This window comes from Kwoniella dejecticola, chromosome 11 (assembly GCF_000512565.2).
Source record: "Kwoniella dejecticola CBS 10117 chromosome 11, complete sequence".
Classification (NCBI taxonomy): domain Eukaryota; kingdom Fungi; phylum Basidiomycota; class Tremellomycetes; order Tremellales; family Cryptococcaceae; genus Kwoniella; species Kwoniella dejecticola.
Window position 1 is genome coordinate 72 of NC_089311.1, and position 14,023 is coordinate 14,094.

At 49.3% G+C, this 14,023-nt stretch overlaps 6 protein-coding genes across 6 annotated transcripts; 2 read left to right on the forward strand and 4 right to left on the reverse strand.

Annotated features, from left to right (window-relative positions):
* Positions 1 to 651: 651 nt before the first annotated feature.
* Positions 652 to 1,428, forward strand: I303_108117 (uncharacterized protein; the record flags this gene model as incomplete). The annotated part of the gene is made up of 1 exon (XM_018408209.2): positions 652 to 1,428. The coding sequence occupies one exon, from the start codon at positions 652 to 654 to the stop codon at positions 1,426 to 1,428; it is 777 nt and encodes a 258-aa protein (XP_018263420.2).
* Positions 1,429 to 2,063: 635 nt separating this feature from the next.
* I303_108118 (uncharacterized protein) lies at positions 2,064 to 4,769 on the reverse strand (the record flags this gene model as incomplete). The annotated part of the gene is made up of 10 exons (XM_065969763.1): positions 2,064 to 2,479; positions 2,534 to 2,714; positions 2,768 to 2,943; positions 3,052 to 3,221; positions 3,276 to 3,370; positions 3,581 to 3,917; positions 3,988 to 4,048; positions 4,104 to 4,425; positions 4,497 to 4,578; positions 4,645 to 4,769. The coding sequence occupies 10 exons, from the start codon at positions 4,767 to 4,769 to the stop codon at positions 2,064 to 2,066; spliced, it is 1,965 nt and encodes a 654-aa protein (XP_065825835.1).
* Positions 4,770 to 5,276: 507 nt separating this feature from the next.
* Positions 5,277 to 6,842, reverse strand: I303_108119 (uncharacterized protein; the record flags this gene model as incomplete). The annotated part of the gene is made up of 10 exons (XM_065969764.1): positions 5,277 to 5,477; positions 5,538 to 5,635; positions 5,686 to 5,769; positions 5,829 to 5,978; positions 6,037 to 6,122; positions 6,178 to 6,249; positions 6,306 to 6,398; positions 6,461 to 6,516; positions 6,581 to 6,722; positions 6,781 to 6,842. 10 exons carry the CDS (start codon positions 6,840 to 6,842, stop codon positions 5,277 to 5,279), a joined length of 1,044 nt encoding a protein of 347 aa, XP_065825836.1.
* Positions 6,843 to 7,263: 421 nt separating this feature from the next.
* I303_108120 (uncharacterized protein) lies at positions 7,264 to 9,069 on the forward strand (the record flags this gene model as incomplete). The annotated part of the gene is made up of 5 exons (XM_018410817.1): positions 7,264 to 7,352; positions 7,412 to 7,515; positions 7,565 to 7,678; positions 7,742 to 8,752; positions 8,825 to 9,069. 5 exons carry the CDS (start codon positions 7,264 to 7,266, stop codon positions 9,067 to 9,069), a joined length of 1,563 nt encoding a protein of 520 aa, XP_018260627.1.
* Positions 9,070 to 9,752: 683 nt separating this feature from the next.
* I303_108121 (uncharacterized protein) lies at positions 9,753 to 11,387 on the reverse strand (the record flags this gene model as incomplete). The annotated part of the gene is made up of 7 exons (XM_018410816.1): positions 9,753 to 9,997; positions 10,075 to 10,213; positions 10,283 to 10,404; positions 10,471 to 10,675; positions 10,731 to 10,853; positions 10,920 to 11,045; positions 11,133 to 11,387. 7 exons carry the CDS (start codon positions 11,385 to 11,387, stop codon positions 9,753 to 9,755), a joined length of 1,215 nt encoding a protein of 404 aa, XP_018260626.1.
* A 678-nt stretch (positions 11,388 to 12,065) lies between these two features.
* I303_108122 (uncharacterized protein) lies at positions 12,066 to 13,846 on the reverse strand (the record flags this gene model as incomplete). Its single annotated transcript, XM_018410815.1, has 6 exons — positions 12,066 to 12,571; positions 12,629 to 12,747; positions 12,816 to 13,028; positions 13,087 to 13,366; positions 13,422 to 13,552; positions 13,611 to 13,846. The coding sequence occupies 6 exons, from the start codon at positions 13,844 to 13,846 to the stop codon at positions 12,066 to 12,068; spliced, it is 1,485 nt and encodes a 494-aa protein (XP_018260625.1).
* Between the last annotated feature and the right edge of the window lie 177 nt (positions 13,847 to 14,023).

A 14,023-nucleotide genomic window follows, 5' to 3' on the forward strand; every position in this document is an offset into this window, starting at 1 on the left:
ACCCCTAACCCCTAACCCCTAACCCCCAACCCCTAACCCCTAACCCCTAACCCCTAACCCCTAACCCCCAACCCCCTAACCCCCAACCCCCTAACCCCTAACCCCTAACCCCTAACCCCTAACCCCTAACCCCTAACCCCCTAACCCCCTAACCCCTAACCCCCTAACCCCCAGCTCATCCAGCAACTCAGCAAGACCCCCACCTATGAGATTGGGGGTTTCCAAATCGAAGTCACCATCACAGCAAGAACTCTGACAGAAGCCAGAGCCGAGGCAAATGATCTCCCCTTCTACAATGTCAACTTCTGGCTGCAACCTCCTCCAGGAGACTTTGAACGATACCAGCTCAAGGCAATCATCTGCAACAAGACAGCTCTCCTCGATAATGCCAACTGGGTATTCCAGCAAGCTTCCACCACTGGGTTCTTCAAGGGAAGAAATGCCGATACAGCTTCTCCAGCTCAACTACAAGCTATCATTGATGTCCTGGCCGGCTTTGGTTGGAACGCAGGAATCAGACGGCCAACTGCCTCTCTGTCAACCTCTGCTTGGTGGTTGGAGAACGATTCCAACCCTGAAGAACTTGTTCTCCTTGGCAGACTCAACAAGCTCTATCACAACAACACCCTTCAGCATGAGCTGGTAGTCAAGATGAGACTTGGTCATCCCTCTCGGTACATCCCATGTCGAGTCAAGCCTAAAGATCCCAAGCATCGATACCAACTCCATGAGAGATCCCCCATCAGACTCAGGTGCGGACTCAAGGGATGTCACGATCACCTCCCAGCAGGAGAGATGATGAGATGGTTCTCAAAGCTCATCCTGAGTGGTACGGTGGACAAGGCAGCTGTGGGTCTCAAGTCTCTCACCTTGGCCGTGGCAGAAGCCAATCGCCCCCAGACCTACAAGATCCATAACATCACCCACAGAGTTCATCCCTTCAAACCTCCTCCTTACACCCAGCTTGAACGTCTCAACTCCAAGCCTGTCACCTACAGAACTCGATGGACCGATCCTGATGGTAACTGTATGTTCAAAGCTCTGGCCAAGGCAATGGGTAAAGACATGGAAGCCCACAAGGAACTCAGGCTCAAGGCGGTCGACTACATCAGGGAACATAGGCAAGACTTTGAGCGGTTCATTGAAGTTGGCAGAGACGATCCCCCTGGTGAAGACTTGGCTGCAAGAACCGATCGATACCTTGACAAGATGGCTCAGAACGGGACCTGGGGAGATCACCTCACCATTCAAGCTCTCTGCTCAGCTTACAAGATCGGTATTGCTGTCCTCGGCAAGATGGCTGATGGCAACTTCACCTGGATGAGAACCGGCTCAGCCGCGGATGGCAAAGGTTACATCGCTCTCTCTCTTGTCGATGAGCACTATGAGAACTTGTTCTCCATGCAGGAGGTCTTTCCCAACCTCTAGTGGTCTCTCAGTATGTATCCAGTAGTTAGTTATATGCCTTATGCATCAGTCACTCCTTTAAGTCCGCCCCCCAAAAGCGCGCAATGGGAAGTGCCCCACCATAGCACCGTTTCCTCTGTAGCTCGTCACAAAAAGCGGCTGGAGAAAATCAAGCTACAGATCCCCGTAGCGTTTTTAAATCTCTACAAGATGCCATCGATCGTTTTTCTCAAAAGTCCCTCAGGCAGAAAACCCCCGCCCCGGGAACCCCTTGTAACCACTACACCGTGACCTTAAACTGATATTTGACGAGCCTCTTGATGCGCGTCACTCCTTGGCTCAATCTTTAATGGCTCGAGAATAGTCTGCCGTGAAGCAATGTCAATTTGCGAGTCAACTCCTTAATTTATCACTGAGCGCCAAGGCTCATCCGCCGGTATTTCACAGATCACGGCTCCTTCTTCCGTGAGCGCCTGCTCTACTTCGTACTCAACAAAGACTCCAATAATTCCGCCAGACACTGAGGTATTAAGTCTTCACACCTACGTTGACTTGTTGACCAACGGCGGAACGACACGTGAATCGGACGTACACACAGAGACATCTCCGGGATCACATTACAACTTTAATACAACGCCCCAAATTGACCGAGTGGACTACAAAACGAAATCAAAACTGCAATCCCCGCCGAACGCGTTCAAATGCGCTCCTAGATCCAGATCCAGATGATCGAGCGTATTGTTCTCGTGCGACATTACCCCATTATCATTCCTGCTATTTGGCATCCCGACATTCTGCATCGGCGGCACACCGTTTGTCACCGTCTCAAGCCAATTGTCCACCAGCGATCCCCCAGGCGTGATGATACTGAGCGAGTTGGTCGGTGAAGAGGTAGTAGGCCCAGCTGTTTCGCGCAGAAGCTTGGTCATAGCCGCGATCTTGCCTCTTGAAGGGCTGTCTGGTAGGATTGCAGCCCATCCTTGGATAACATCGTCGGTCCGCTCGATGAACGATCTCGCTTCTTCAGTTTGGCTCTGCTCGTACATCCTGATGTGTACGAAGAATGCGCATACTACTACAGTCATCAGCGATGGCGCCAAGGGGAATTGATGAACAGCGAATGTACTGATTGGATACGTGACATTCGACCACACATCTAGGCAGAACATCCCGGAAGCCGTCTCCGCCCATGCAGTAGCCTGCCTTGCTCTGCTAACTAGGACTGACCATCGCTGAGGTGCTGGACGATAGATGATGTGATGTGGGATTGCACCGACGGGCCATTGAAACGGTCGAATGAGAGTGAACTAGGTAGCTAAGGTCAACAATGCCCCGTCGAAGGAATAGCGTGCTTACTCACCTCAAGAGCAACGCAGAACACATTGATCAACTCTGCAGCATCATACGTTTGCAAGGTGGGAGAGTATGGCCATGCTTTGGGGAGTTGAGCGACCCACATGTCGATCTCGGTTTGTGCGATGAGCAAGGATGAGTCATCAGCTTTGAAGAGACCATACGGCGAGCTGGTCAGTTTGTCTACCGAAGAGGTTAGCTTATGCTTGTCGACTAATCATGGAGGAAGATGATAGGAGGAGATGTCACTTGAATTCTATATACGGAGATATGACTGACGAAGGGACTCACACACACGACCGAGCAACACGCTCATCTGCGTCAATTCGCCCAAGAATCTGAACGATGGTGACCAGCGTCCGGATGAGAAATCTTTGACATGATCTGGATATGCTTGAGGACCAGGTGTGTCACACATGTCAAGGTCGATCATGCACGCTTGACCCAGACGGAGGGATATCCTGCTTGACGTTAGCGATCTTTGACCCACCATCACTAGTGTGAAAAGGACTTACCAACGATCCGCACAGATACAAGCACCCCACACTCTCGCTCGTCTATTGCGCTGCGCTAGAGGTACAAGATCTAGGGATATGTTTCGATGCAGTGCCTAATGTTTTAGTTTCAATCAGTGATCTGCTCGAGCGAGATGACTTGAAGTAGCGAAGAACAACAGATCGGCAGGGCTGACAAGGTAAAGAGACACTCGTCGATGACTGAGTCCGAATCAACGTCATTGGAACCGGAGCCGGAAGCTGACATTGAGACGATAAAGGGTCATGATGGGATTCAACAGAGACGCAATCGATACAATACTCACAAGCTCCTGAGCCATCCGGATAGCTTCTCCCAATTGCAACCACGACGAGCTAATCCCGTTTCCACTAAGCTCATCACATATCGTGAGAGATACCAACACCTGCACACTCGCAATTGTGGACGTCCGACGTATTCTATCCAGTTCAGGTCCAACAAGCAGGTTCTGAAGGGTAGAGAGGATGTTTTGTCGTATGTCGGAGGGGACTTCTCTGGACATTGCTGCCAAAGCACAATGGATGATCCGCACTATTCCGGGAAGAGGTGTTGGTGGAGCAGAATTGTGATGCATTTCGACGAAGCGTTCCCAGTACTTCTCATCAGGCTGGTCGTTGATCAGACTTGAAAGCGACGACAGACATTAGCAAAGCATCGACGACTGGTCAGATGTATAGACAGAATGGGACACACCTCTCATGCTTTGAGATGACCGGGAAGATGGGGATAATCCGTTCAGAAGCAGTGTCATACACTGAAGCTGTCTTCAGCTCGGATCGTGAGTATATACGAGACTGCAATGGACTCACGATTCTGAAGCACAGTCTCAGCTCCCACACTCTCCGCTAATTTTGCCAGCGCCGTGTTAAGCGAGGTGGCGCCCAGCCTTTCTCGCTTTAAGGCCTTCGATTCCCTTCCGACCAGCAATCCTTGTTCGTCACTATCGCATAGTGCGCCTCTGTACAAGTCATACTTGACATCTAACGCGTGTAACTTGCTCTTTGCGGTTGCTGGACAGAAGAACCACACGAGTTGAGAGATGCTTGTTCCTCCTAAGTACACCGGCTCTATGTCTTGCATGTCCTCCGCTTCCAAGCTCTTTGACATCAACCGCTTCCGCGGGCGGGTGTCCTGTATTCATATATCTGCATTAGTACTCATCACGTTGTGAAGAGGCAGACGATCGATGAAAAGAGACAAACCCTCGGTGGTGGAGCTACCCTTTCACACGGAATTTCCCAGTCCAAACAATGCTTGCATATGTCCGGTTGATCGAATTGACACCTGTGCCATCAACGGATCACTCAGTCATGATGCATCGAACAGTATACTAAACGGTGGAAAGCTCACTTGATTCGATGTTCGCGACAATAATCGCATGCTCTATGAACCTTCCTCTTCCGAGATACCGTCCTACTGTTGTTCTGAGCATCCACGGCGTTCCCGTTGCTGCTGGTACTGGCGTTGTTGGACATGATGGTGACACATCTGCCTATGGAACTGGAATGAAGGATAATGATGGGGAATTCGGGGTTGCGAAATACCAAGAATCATATATATCAAACGAAATGAATCATGCATTACTTCGCATTCCCCAAGTCACCCCGAACCCCCCGAACGCGACTCAGCGCACTATAGGGTTGTTTTCATTGGCCGAGTGTCATAGATAAGTCACGGGATCTGTTCAAAACGTACGTCATCGCGATGTCTTATTCGGCTTGGCAAGGGTCATGCAGCCTTCGGATGGCCGGATCGCCTGTCCGAAAGAGTTACGGCGCCGAATTGCGTGTTCAACCAAATTATTAGCGATTTGGTCTCCGGCTGCTGAAGCCAGCAAGCTTCATTTGGGATCTTATCTCGACTCATGCAGGATTATTTTGAATGCTGTCATCGCTATGCTCATATATGCAGTCATCATTTTGCGAATCGCAAGCTATATCGTCCATTCTTGGGCAACAATCTGAACAACGGATTACAATGCATTATTGAATATTGAACCTTTTGATCAAGCTAGAAGCCGTGTCGCTAACAGTCTCCTCAATGGTCCTATATTTAATGCCCAGGATCTTGGTTGCCTTTGAGCCATCAACGACATTCGAAGTTTTGGCCAATTCCTCCCTATATCCTGGAGCTGTATTTGCCTTTGGAACGTTCTCTAGTTGAGAAAATTCGCGATTCAGGACCTGCCCGACCGAGAAAAGCACAATGAGCACAAGATATGTTTTCATCTAATTCTGACCTACCAAGCACACATCATTGCCGCTGTATGGACCAGCTGATACGCAAAATCTATTACCACCGGCTTCCGGTGTAGTCATAGCTCGGAATTCGGCCAGAGCAACTGCGTAATTATCAGCTCATCATCCTAGCAGCTCGGTAAGCTCGACTGACCATCTCGAACGTCAACGAAGTTCGATCCGCTTTCGGGAAGATCAGACTGTTTCATTCTACCGGCGACATAAGGATAAATCCGGTCTAAGCTGCATAATCAGCGGGGTTCAAGACGCTGGCGTGAGAAAAACAACCCGACTTACTGCCTACCGAGTGATTGAGTTTTGCTGGATCATCGCATTGATGTATGATAGGACCGTAAACCATGGGTGGATGAATGGTTACACCGTCGAAAGAGACTTGCTCATTCTTGAGGAAGTCCCAGTATGCTCTTTCAGCCAACACTTTGCTCGCTACGGACGCCAAAATCAGTCTTACTCAGATCCGTATATATCAAAGCTGCAGACTTGCCTCGATATTTGGAATCTCCAGGCGCTTCTGACCCTTCCTTCTCACATCTTATGAGATCGACTTCATTCCAGTCTTCTTCGTTGTATCTGTGTTTCCGTTAAGTCAGCTTGAGCATTACCTCAAAACGCAGTTATGACCGACCTTGTAGGCGGACCGCCTGGACCGTTGATCGTTCCACTCGAAGCAGTGTAGACCACTCGCTTGCAGCCGGGCCTACATAAAATTGTAGCGTTAGCGGTCTATCAACATATAACGATGATATCACATACGCATTCTTCTTGATACTCTTGAGCACGCCGACTGTTCCATTGACTGCAGGAATCGCTACATCGTCCAAATGTTTGACTACGAAGGTCACTGGGCTGCAAAGATGGCACTGAGTTCCAAGCATTCTCATCGTGATCACCGCTATCGTTCTACCCACCTTGCGACGTGACATACACCATCCACCCCTTTTACGGCTTCATCAAAAGCTCCTTCCTGTCGCATTGTTTCAGCCTTGGCACCTAAGGCTTGAAAGAGAAGCTGATCACTCTGAACTTACCTCGGAAATCTCTCTGACTATGACATATGAAAAGTCCCCTTTCAGGTCTTTGAACAAATCCGCGAGATATTGACCTTTTGCATCGTCTCGCACAGTACCTCGTACATTGTAGCCATTTTCGAGGAACTCGCGCGTGATGTGGCTGGATGAGCAAGACTCCATCAGCCTTGTACAAATCAAGTGTATTCCTTCCAACTCACGCAGCGATGTATCCAGACGCTCCAGTGACGAGAATAGTCGATCCTGGCTGAACGGCTGGCATGGTGAGGGGTGTGTATTGCGCGAATACTCGAGGTTTGCGATAAGAGCCTCGTTATTTGTTATTCGAGATATTGCAAACGGTCAAGCAAAACGCCCGGCTATTAACCAATCTGAAGGAACCTATATCACCTGATTAGGCAATCCCGTCCCCCGATCCCCAAGTCACCCCGAGTTCCCCGAACGCACTTGACACTGTGAATCCCATCCAAACGTTGTCATACCGTTTCCAGACTATTCATTGGGGCAATTCGGGGAGGTTGCTTGTTCCACTCGGATCGCGAGCTTCGATCCACACAAGATAAGGAGAGGCTCCAAAGCTAGTGGACAAGAAGCATATTAATACCCCTTGAGGAACCAATGGGGTCCTTTCCCCTCGCCATTAACACAGTCAGATCAACCAATCGAAATCAAACGAATTCACGATGGGTATCAAACAAGACTGGTCGCAAGCTACCCCGTACTTGGGCTTTTGCGTCTTCACATTCTGTTGGGCGAATGTCATCTTCGGATTGTGAGTATATATGAATGCTTATTCACCGTGCAGCAGCCTGACTGGTGTATATACCTTAGGGACACTTCGACCTTTGGCTCGCTACAAGCCCTCCCATCATGGTTGGGTCAATTTGGTACCGATGGCAAATTAACCACACTCCAGAAAGCCATAGCCAACTCAGGTATGTTTCAAGCTGCACGTATAGTGTCGAGTTACTAATCCGAATGCAGTCGTCTACGTTGGGCGTCTTGCCGGGACTCTATCTTTCGAACCGATCGCCGAACGATTTGGGTACAAAATTTTACTTGCAGCTATTGCCGCTGTTCAAGTCGTTTCCGTGGCCAGTGAGTAATTGATCTCTAGCCTGATCGAACTGTGACACTTGCTGATCCTGCATCCACTTCCAGTCCAACTGGGATCGGGAAACTTCAACACTTTCATCGCTGGCCGAACGGTATCTTACATTGCCGTCGGCTGGATCGATGGTACCATCGCTTCATATGCCTCTGAAGTTGCCCCAGCCGCTCTCAGAGGTTTCTTCTCCGGATTGTTGGCTCCCATGGCGAACTTAGCTTCCGTATGGGGTGCGGGCATGTGTCAGCACTACGCAACCGAAACGAGGAAGGTCGGCTGGATGGTACCCATCTCAGTCCAACTTATCCCCGTGGTCATGATCGCTGTCTGTTGGCCATTTGCCGCTGAGTCACCTCGTTGGCTGGTGGCTCACGGCAAGTCTGATCAAGCTTTGAAAGCCCTTCGGAAACTCAGAAGGAAAGAACACGACGATGCCGGTATGTGCGAAGCCGAGCTGGACGCCATCTCATACGCTATCGAGTACGATCGAACTCACGCGACAGCAAGATGGAGAGATTTGGTGTCCAAAGTTGCCTACAAGCAATTCATCTACACTATCTTATTCTTCTTCTTCTACCCATCTACCGGTAACGCTTTCTACAACGCATACGGAGCTACATTCTTCAAGTCGATCGGTCTGGGCAACAAATCATTCACATATGCCATCCTATGTCAATTGATGGGTATGGTAGGCGGTCTTACCGGTCTTTTCCTGACAGATCGTGTCGGTCGACGTCCACTGCTCATCGCTGGTTCGGCCCTCCTTATCCTCTTCGATGGTTTGGCAGCAGGCCTGGCTTCTAAACCTACACGATCGAGTACCGAAAACAATGTAATCGTCGCCTGTTGGACCTTGATGTTATGGTCAGCCAAGCTGTCCTGGGCGACGCATGCCTACATCGTCGTCCCAGAGATGGGTGGTATCCGAATGAGAAGGAAGCTGGTCATGGTTGGAACTACGGTGGATGTGGTGGGAAACTGGTTGTGGGGCTTTGCAAGTCCTTACATCCAGGTTCACAACGCTACCAAAGGTCCGAAGATCGGTTATCTCTTTGCAGGATTCGGTGAGCATCTTGATTCGACGCAAGTCTTCATCTATCAGGACTGTACGCTAATGCATCTGCTTGATTGATCAGCCGGTATGGCCCTGCTCTTCGCTATCTTTGCCGCACCCGAGCTCAAAGGCCGTTCTCTCGAGGAGGTCGACGAAATGTTCAGTAAATTCCGATGGGGCTGGGAGTACAAGAAGTATGTCACTATCGGTGTTGGTGCGACTGTCGCCCAGATGGAAAGAGCTCCGCATGTCGAAGACACGGACGCGAAGGACGATGACGAGAAGCAGATCGTTCCTGCCTCGTCTGTGAGAGTAGCTGCGGTCTAGCCCTCAATTAGGGAGACGAGGATCATGCCATAACGAGTGCGAGGTGGAGGCGATTGATACCAGGAAGTGATGATGGTGGGGAGATATCTATACGGTTGTTATGCAGGCAGAGCAGCAACGAGCTATATAAATTGTACCGCCGAGACGGGAATCCGAATTTTGTACAAAAGCTATCCTCTTTTGTCTGATGTTTGCTAGCATTTCGAGTTGTGCTTCGTATACTTCATTTGTAGTCGCCTTTGGACAGTATGCATCGTCTCGGCATAATAACGATGTTCGCATTGCACTACAGCTGCCGAGGTGGGCAGATTGTATTGTTTACATTACATATGCGGGTGGTCGATAACGAAAAAGGATACCGTTCAGATCTTCCTTTTGCGACGGTGGATAAGACAACGCCATCAGACTCACGGATGTTCATGTCTGTTGGATCCAGCAAGAGTGCAATGAGCGGATTGCACGAGATGAACTACTCATCATCTGTAAGTCACCACCACACCCGCATGTCCAACGGCCAAGGATGGGCTGGGTTTTGTATATGTCTTGAATCGCATGACCGTACCGACAGACTGTTACGCCTTGCCTGAAGTTTGGAAAAAAACATAAAATCACCCATACATTGGTCTGCTGTTACAAGCACATCTCGGAGAACAACGCTAGATACAAAAGCCCGGTGAACCGACTTACACCGGAAGAAGAACAGTCATACCGAAAAATTCTCGCTTTGAAAACAGTTTACCGTTGATTTCGACTCTGTCCTTGCCGACCTGGTTATTCACGACGTCTGTAACTTCTCTACCATCCTTGATCTGACCTTCTCTCCATTGGCGGTTGGTAGGTACTGGCATACCAGCATCACGGAATCGTTTATACTCCTTGAAACATCCTTGATAATTCACAAAGCCTTCTCTCTGGATTAGAGGTGATTCTGTGGATGACAGATGGCATCGTGAAATAATCAGCGGGAGCTGAGGGACTTCACTGACACTGTGAACATGTACGTACCCATCGCAGGTTGCATCATCAAGTCACCAATCGAGCTCTGGAAAATGACGAGCGAAAGTCTTTCGAACGTCCTTTGGTCCTCGGGAGGCTCGAAGACCCGATGCCTAGTAGCCTTGAAGTGACCCCCTGAGAGGATCTCCTGATGGTGCCATTGTCCGAGCATCAGCGTGCTCAAGTCAACCTCCGCAACGTGAAAGCGCCAGCTTACTAGTGTTTCGCCGAGGTTTACTACCAGTGCTCCTGGCTCATACTTGACGTATCTCCATTTCTCGTCATTACCCCACAACTGCAGACTGCTGACCGGTACCGAGAATAGGAGAGTCAACATGCCTGAGACAGCATCATTTGTTAGCAGTGACTGTATATGTGTAGTCGAGATATGATTGACACACATACCGAAGTCGCAATGGCCGTGCATCCTGAGACCTTTGGACAGCTCCTTTGTCTCGGAAGCCAATGGCTGGAATAACGCGTGACGGAAATACCCTTCACCGGTAGGGCCCTCTTTGGATTGGGCCGTACGCCAGATGAAATCATCGTCTAGTTCGAGCACTCGGGAAAGCAGGGTCAACAGTCTTCGATTGACTGACTTTGACATGTACTACAAGCTGCCATAAGTAGTGTGTTCCGCCGCATCACTACAGGCACAGACTTACATTGCAAAAAGCGGTGATCTCGTCAAAGAAGGGATGAATGCAATTTGGGATCCGATTGATATCATCGAATTCGGGTTTATAGAAGTTGAAATGCTTGATTCCATCTAGTGCTTGCTTTTCTCTCTGTACAAGTTCAAGCAATCAGCTTTTCAACACAGGGGTCGTATCTTCACGACTCGATGCTCTCACCTTCCAGCCATAAGGTCGCTTATATCCCGAGTAAACACCTGTTTCCGGATGCCACAAGAGACGTTCTTGATCTTCTTCTGAGATGTTTCGGTGGTTATATTGTGCAATAGCGAATTGTCGGTGGAGCTGGGAGATAACAACAGCTCAATCATTTGATCCCGTACGATATGACTAAACTTTGATATGAGGCAACCCTCATTGTTAAATACTCACCTGCTCGACTGAGATACCATAATTCTTCACATACAAGAACCCGTCCTCCTTGATCGCTTTCTTGACCATTTGGACAAGATCATCTACAACCTTCGGATCCTCAGAATCCATCAACGACAGATCGATGGTGTGCAGCTCCGCGAACTCGACGTCCGCCTGAGTGGCCGGAGGAATATCCCATTCTGGTATTTCAGGTTTGCCTTGTGTCGAAGGGGGTTGAAAAGGCGCAGCGGGTGAGCTAGTGGCGATCGGCATATTGTGCTTGTTGCTTCTCCCTAAGAATGACTCTCGAGCGATGTTGTGAGTTTTATAGATGAGGTTTGGCACAAGCTTATCGTTGCTATTTATGTGATCATCGCATCAGGCCATGTCCGACACGAGGTGTCTGACCCGACTGTCCCCGAAAACAGGTCGCATGCAGCCGGAGTCGAGCATCACCCCGAGTATCCCAAATAGCAGACGGTGATGATGGAGCTACTGATCCACCCAATCTATCGCCCAGTCTGTCGCACCTCGCTTCACATGCATAGTCCCGCCGCCCATGTACTTCTCCTCGGACCGAGTCATCTGTGGTTGTCTACAATGAACTTGGTCTTGGCGAATAGAGCGGCATGAAGGTGACGATGGCCCGATTTGAATGGGCATCGTTGGTACAGGACTCTCGATCCATCAAGATCTAGGCGATCAAGTCATGCAAGAGTGACTGAACCATTAGAATGTATCGACAACTGTATTTTTTATAACATATATCAGACAAAGCTCAGGCTTCTACAAGACTTTCATCATTTCCCAACATGACTTTAGGGTTTCTTAGAACCATAGCTCGCGACGTTCACAATTTTCGCTCTTCGATATTTTACCCTCGCATTCTGCTTTCATCATAAAAGAAGGATTTGGATTATCCAGCTCCTTCTCCGTGGACCATTTGACTTCCTACAGGAACAAGGGGTAGTGTGGGTTCTTGTCGCCCAGGTCATAATTATCAGGAGCACCGGCAGCGATTTGTTCAGCCTTCTTTTTGTTCTTCTGAATGGTCCCGATAAGTAGAGCTGTAGTGCAGAGTAGAGACATTACAGTCATTCCCAAGACGAAGTAGATACCTTTCAAGTACCGAGGCTTGGTCTGTGCGGTGAATACTAGTGGTACCACCGCGCCCGCAATGTTACCGATGAAGACGATTGTTCCACATGTGGTAGCCCGCTTGAAATGAGGAGCGTGATTGTCGGCAGCCCACAGGTTGTTCAGGCACGTAGGGATGTAGAGGCCGATAGACGCGATGAAGATACCTGCGTACCGCACACCAACTTGTGGTGCTGCGGCAAGCATGATGTATCCAACGATATTTGCCGTCAAGCCGAAAAGAATGAAGGGCGATCTTAGTTTGTATCGGTCCGAGAAGATACCCGCAGCAATGAAGGAGCTTGCTGCGATAGCATATACTACGCAAATGGAGCGGAATCAGTCAACGTATGCACAGAATAGCTGTGACGACTCACCTGGGATTGTCAATAGTTGAGCTTGAACCGTAGTGGTGAAACCAAGACCGGCACAGAGAGTAGGCATAAAGGTGGTGATGGAATAAAGAGTACAATCGATACCGAAGTGGTTGACAGCGCTGTGAGGCGAATAGGACAAGATGTCAGTTGATATTTGATTAGGATGTACGGTCGAAATGTGACTCACTGAACCATAGTTCTCCAATCAGCATAGGCGTTCCTGACCTGTCTCCAAGAGAATTGGTCTCTTTCGTCGTAGAACTTTCTGTTGAGAAGAGCTCTTTTTTCGAACACGTCTTTTTCTGCTTGATTCAACCATCGAAGCTCAGATGGCTTATTAGGGATAACAAACCAAGCGAGAGGGATCAGGCAAGCTGATATCAAGCCTTCGACCAGGTACCTGACGTTGCAAGGTGTTCAGCTCGCCGGTTCGGTCAAATATTGGGAAGCAGACTTACATCCATTGCCAGCCTTTCATTCCCGCGTGATTGATTTGGGACAGACCATAGGCCAAGAGACCACCAAAAGCACCTGATAACGCAGAGCATGCTTGGATGGCAGTTTGTCTTCTGACATACTCATTCCTTCGGTAAGTCATGGTGAGGTAGATGGCAATTGCTGGCGCGCATACCGCCTCGAAAACACCTAGCAAGATTCTGGTGGCCAGGAGTTGCTGATAGTTCTTGACAAATGAAGCTCCGATAGTGACTGCAGCCCAACAAGTGATGGACCAGGTCACTGTCCGGGAGTTGATCTTAGCAGAAGACCCTTTCATGACCGAGCAAGGACTCACACATATATCGAGCCGAAACGATCTTCAACAAGATAGAGTAGATAGGCTCAAAGATCACATAGGTGGAATAGACCACAGCGACTGCAGCTCCGAACTGATTATTGATCAAGCCCAGATCGGTCGAGAAGCCGCTAACATGCGAAGACGGTCTTAGCGCTGGACAACCAGGATGGGTTTGTTGCCACTCACGTCAAGTTGGCATTTCCAATGTTCGATCGATCAAGTGAAGCCATCATGAAGATGAGACTGAAGACAGGTACAAGGGTACAGTCGAGCTTTCTCAAAGCTGACTTCTGCACCATTTCATCTTCTTCAGTCCACTGCACATCGTCATCGACTTGCTCGATCTTAGTGCCAGGAGCTTGATGGTCCTTGGCTTCAGTCTCGGTCTCAGCGACCGCGTAGTTCAGATCTACAGCACTCATGTTGTCCTGGACTATGATTGAGTAGCTGATGAAGGGAGTGGTGTTTGAGTGATGGATGGGTCGAGGGCGATAGGTTTGTAGTCGGCATTTAAGCTCATTCTTGGCGGGGTTACATTCTGGTCTGGCAACGATACCTCATGCTCGGGGAAAGCTGGGGATTTTGGGAACGGCTGAGTG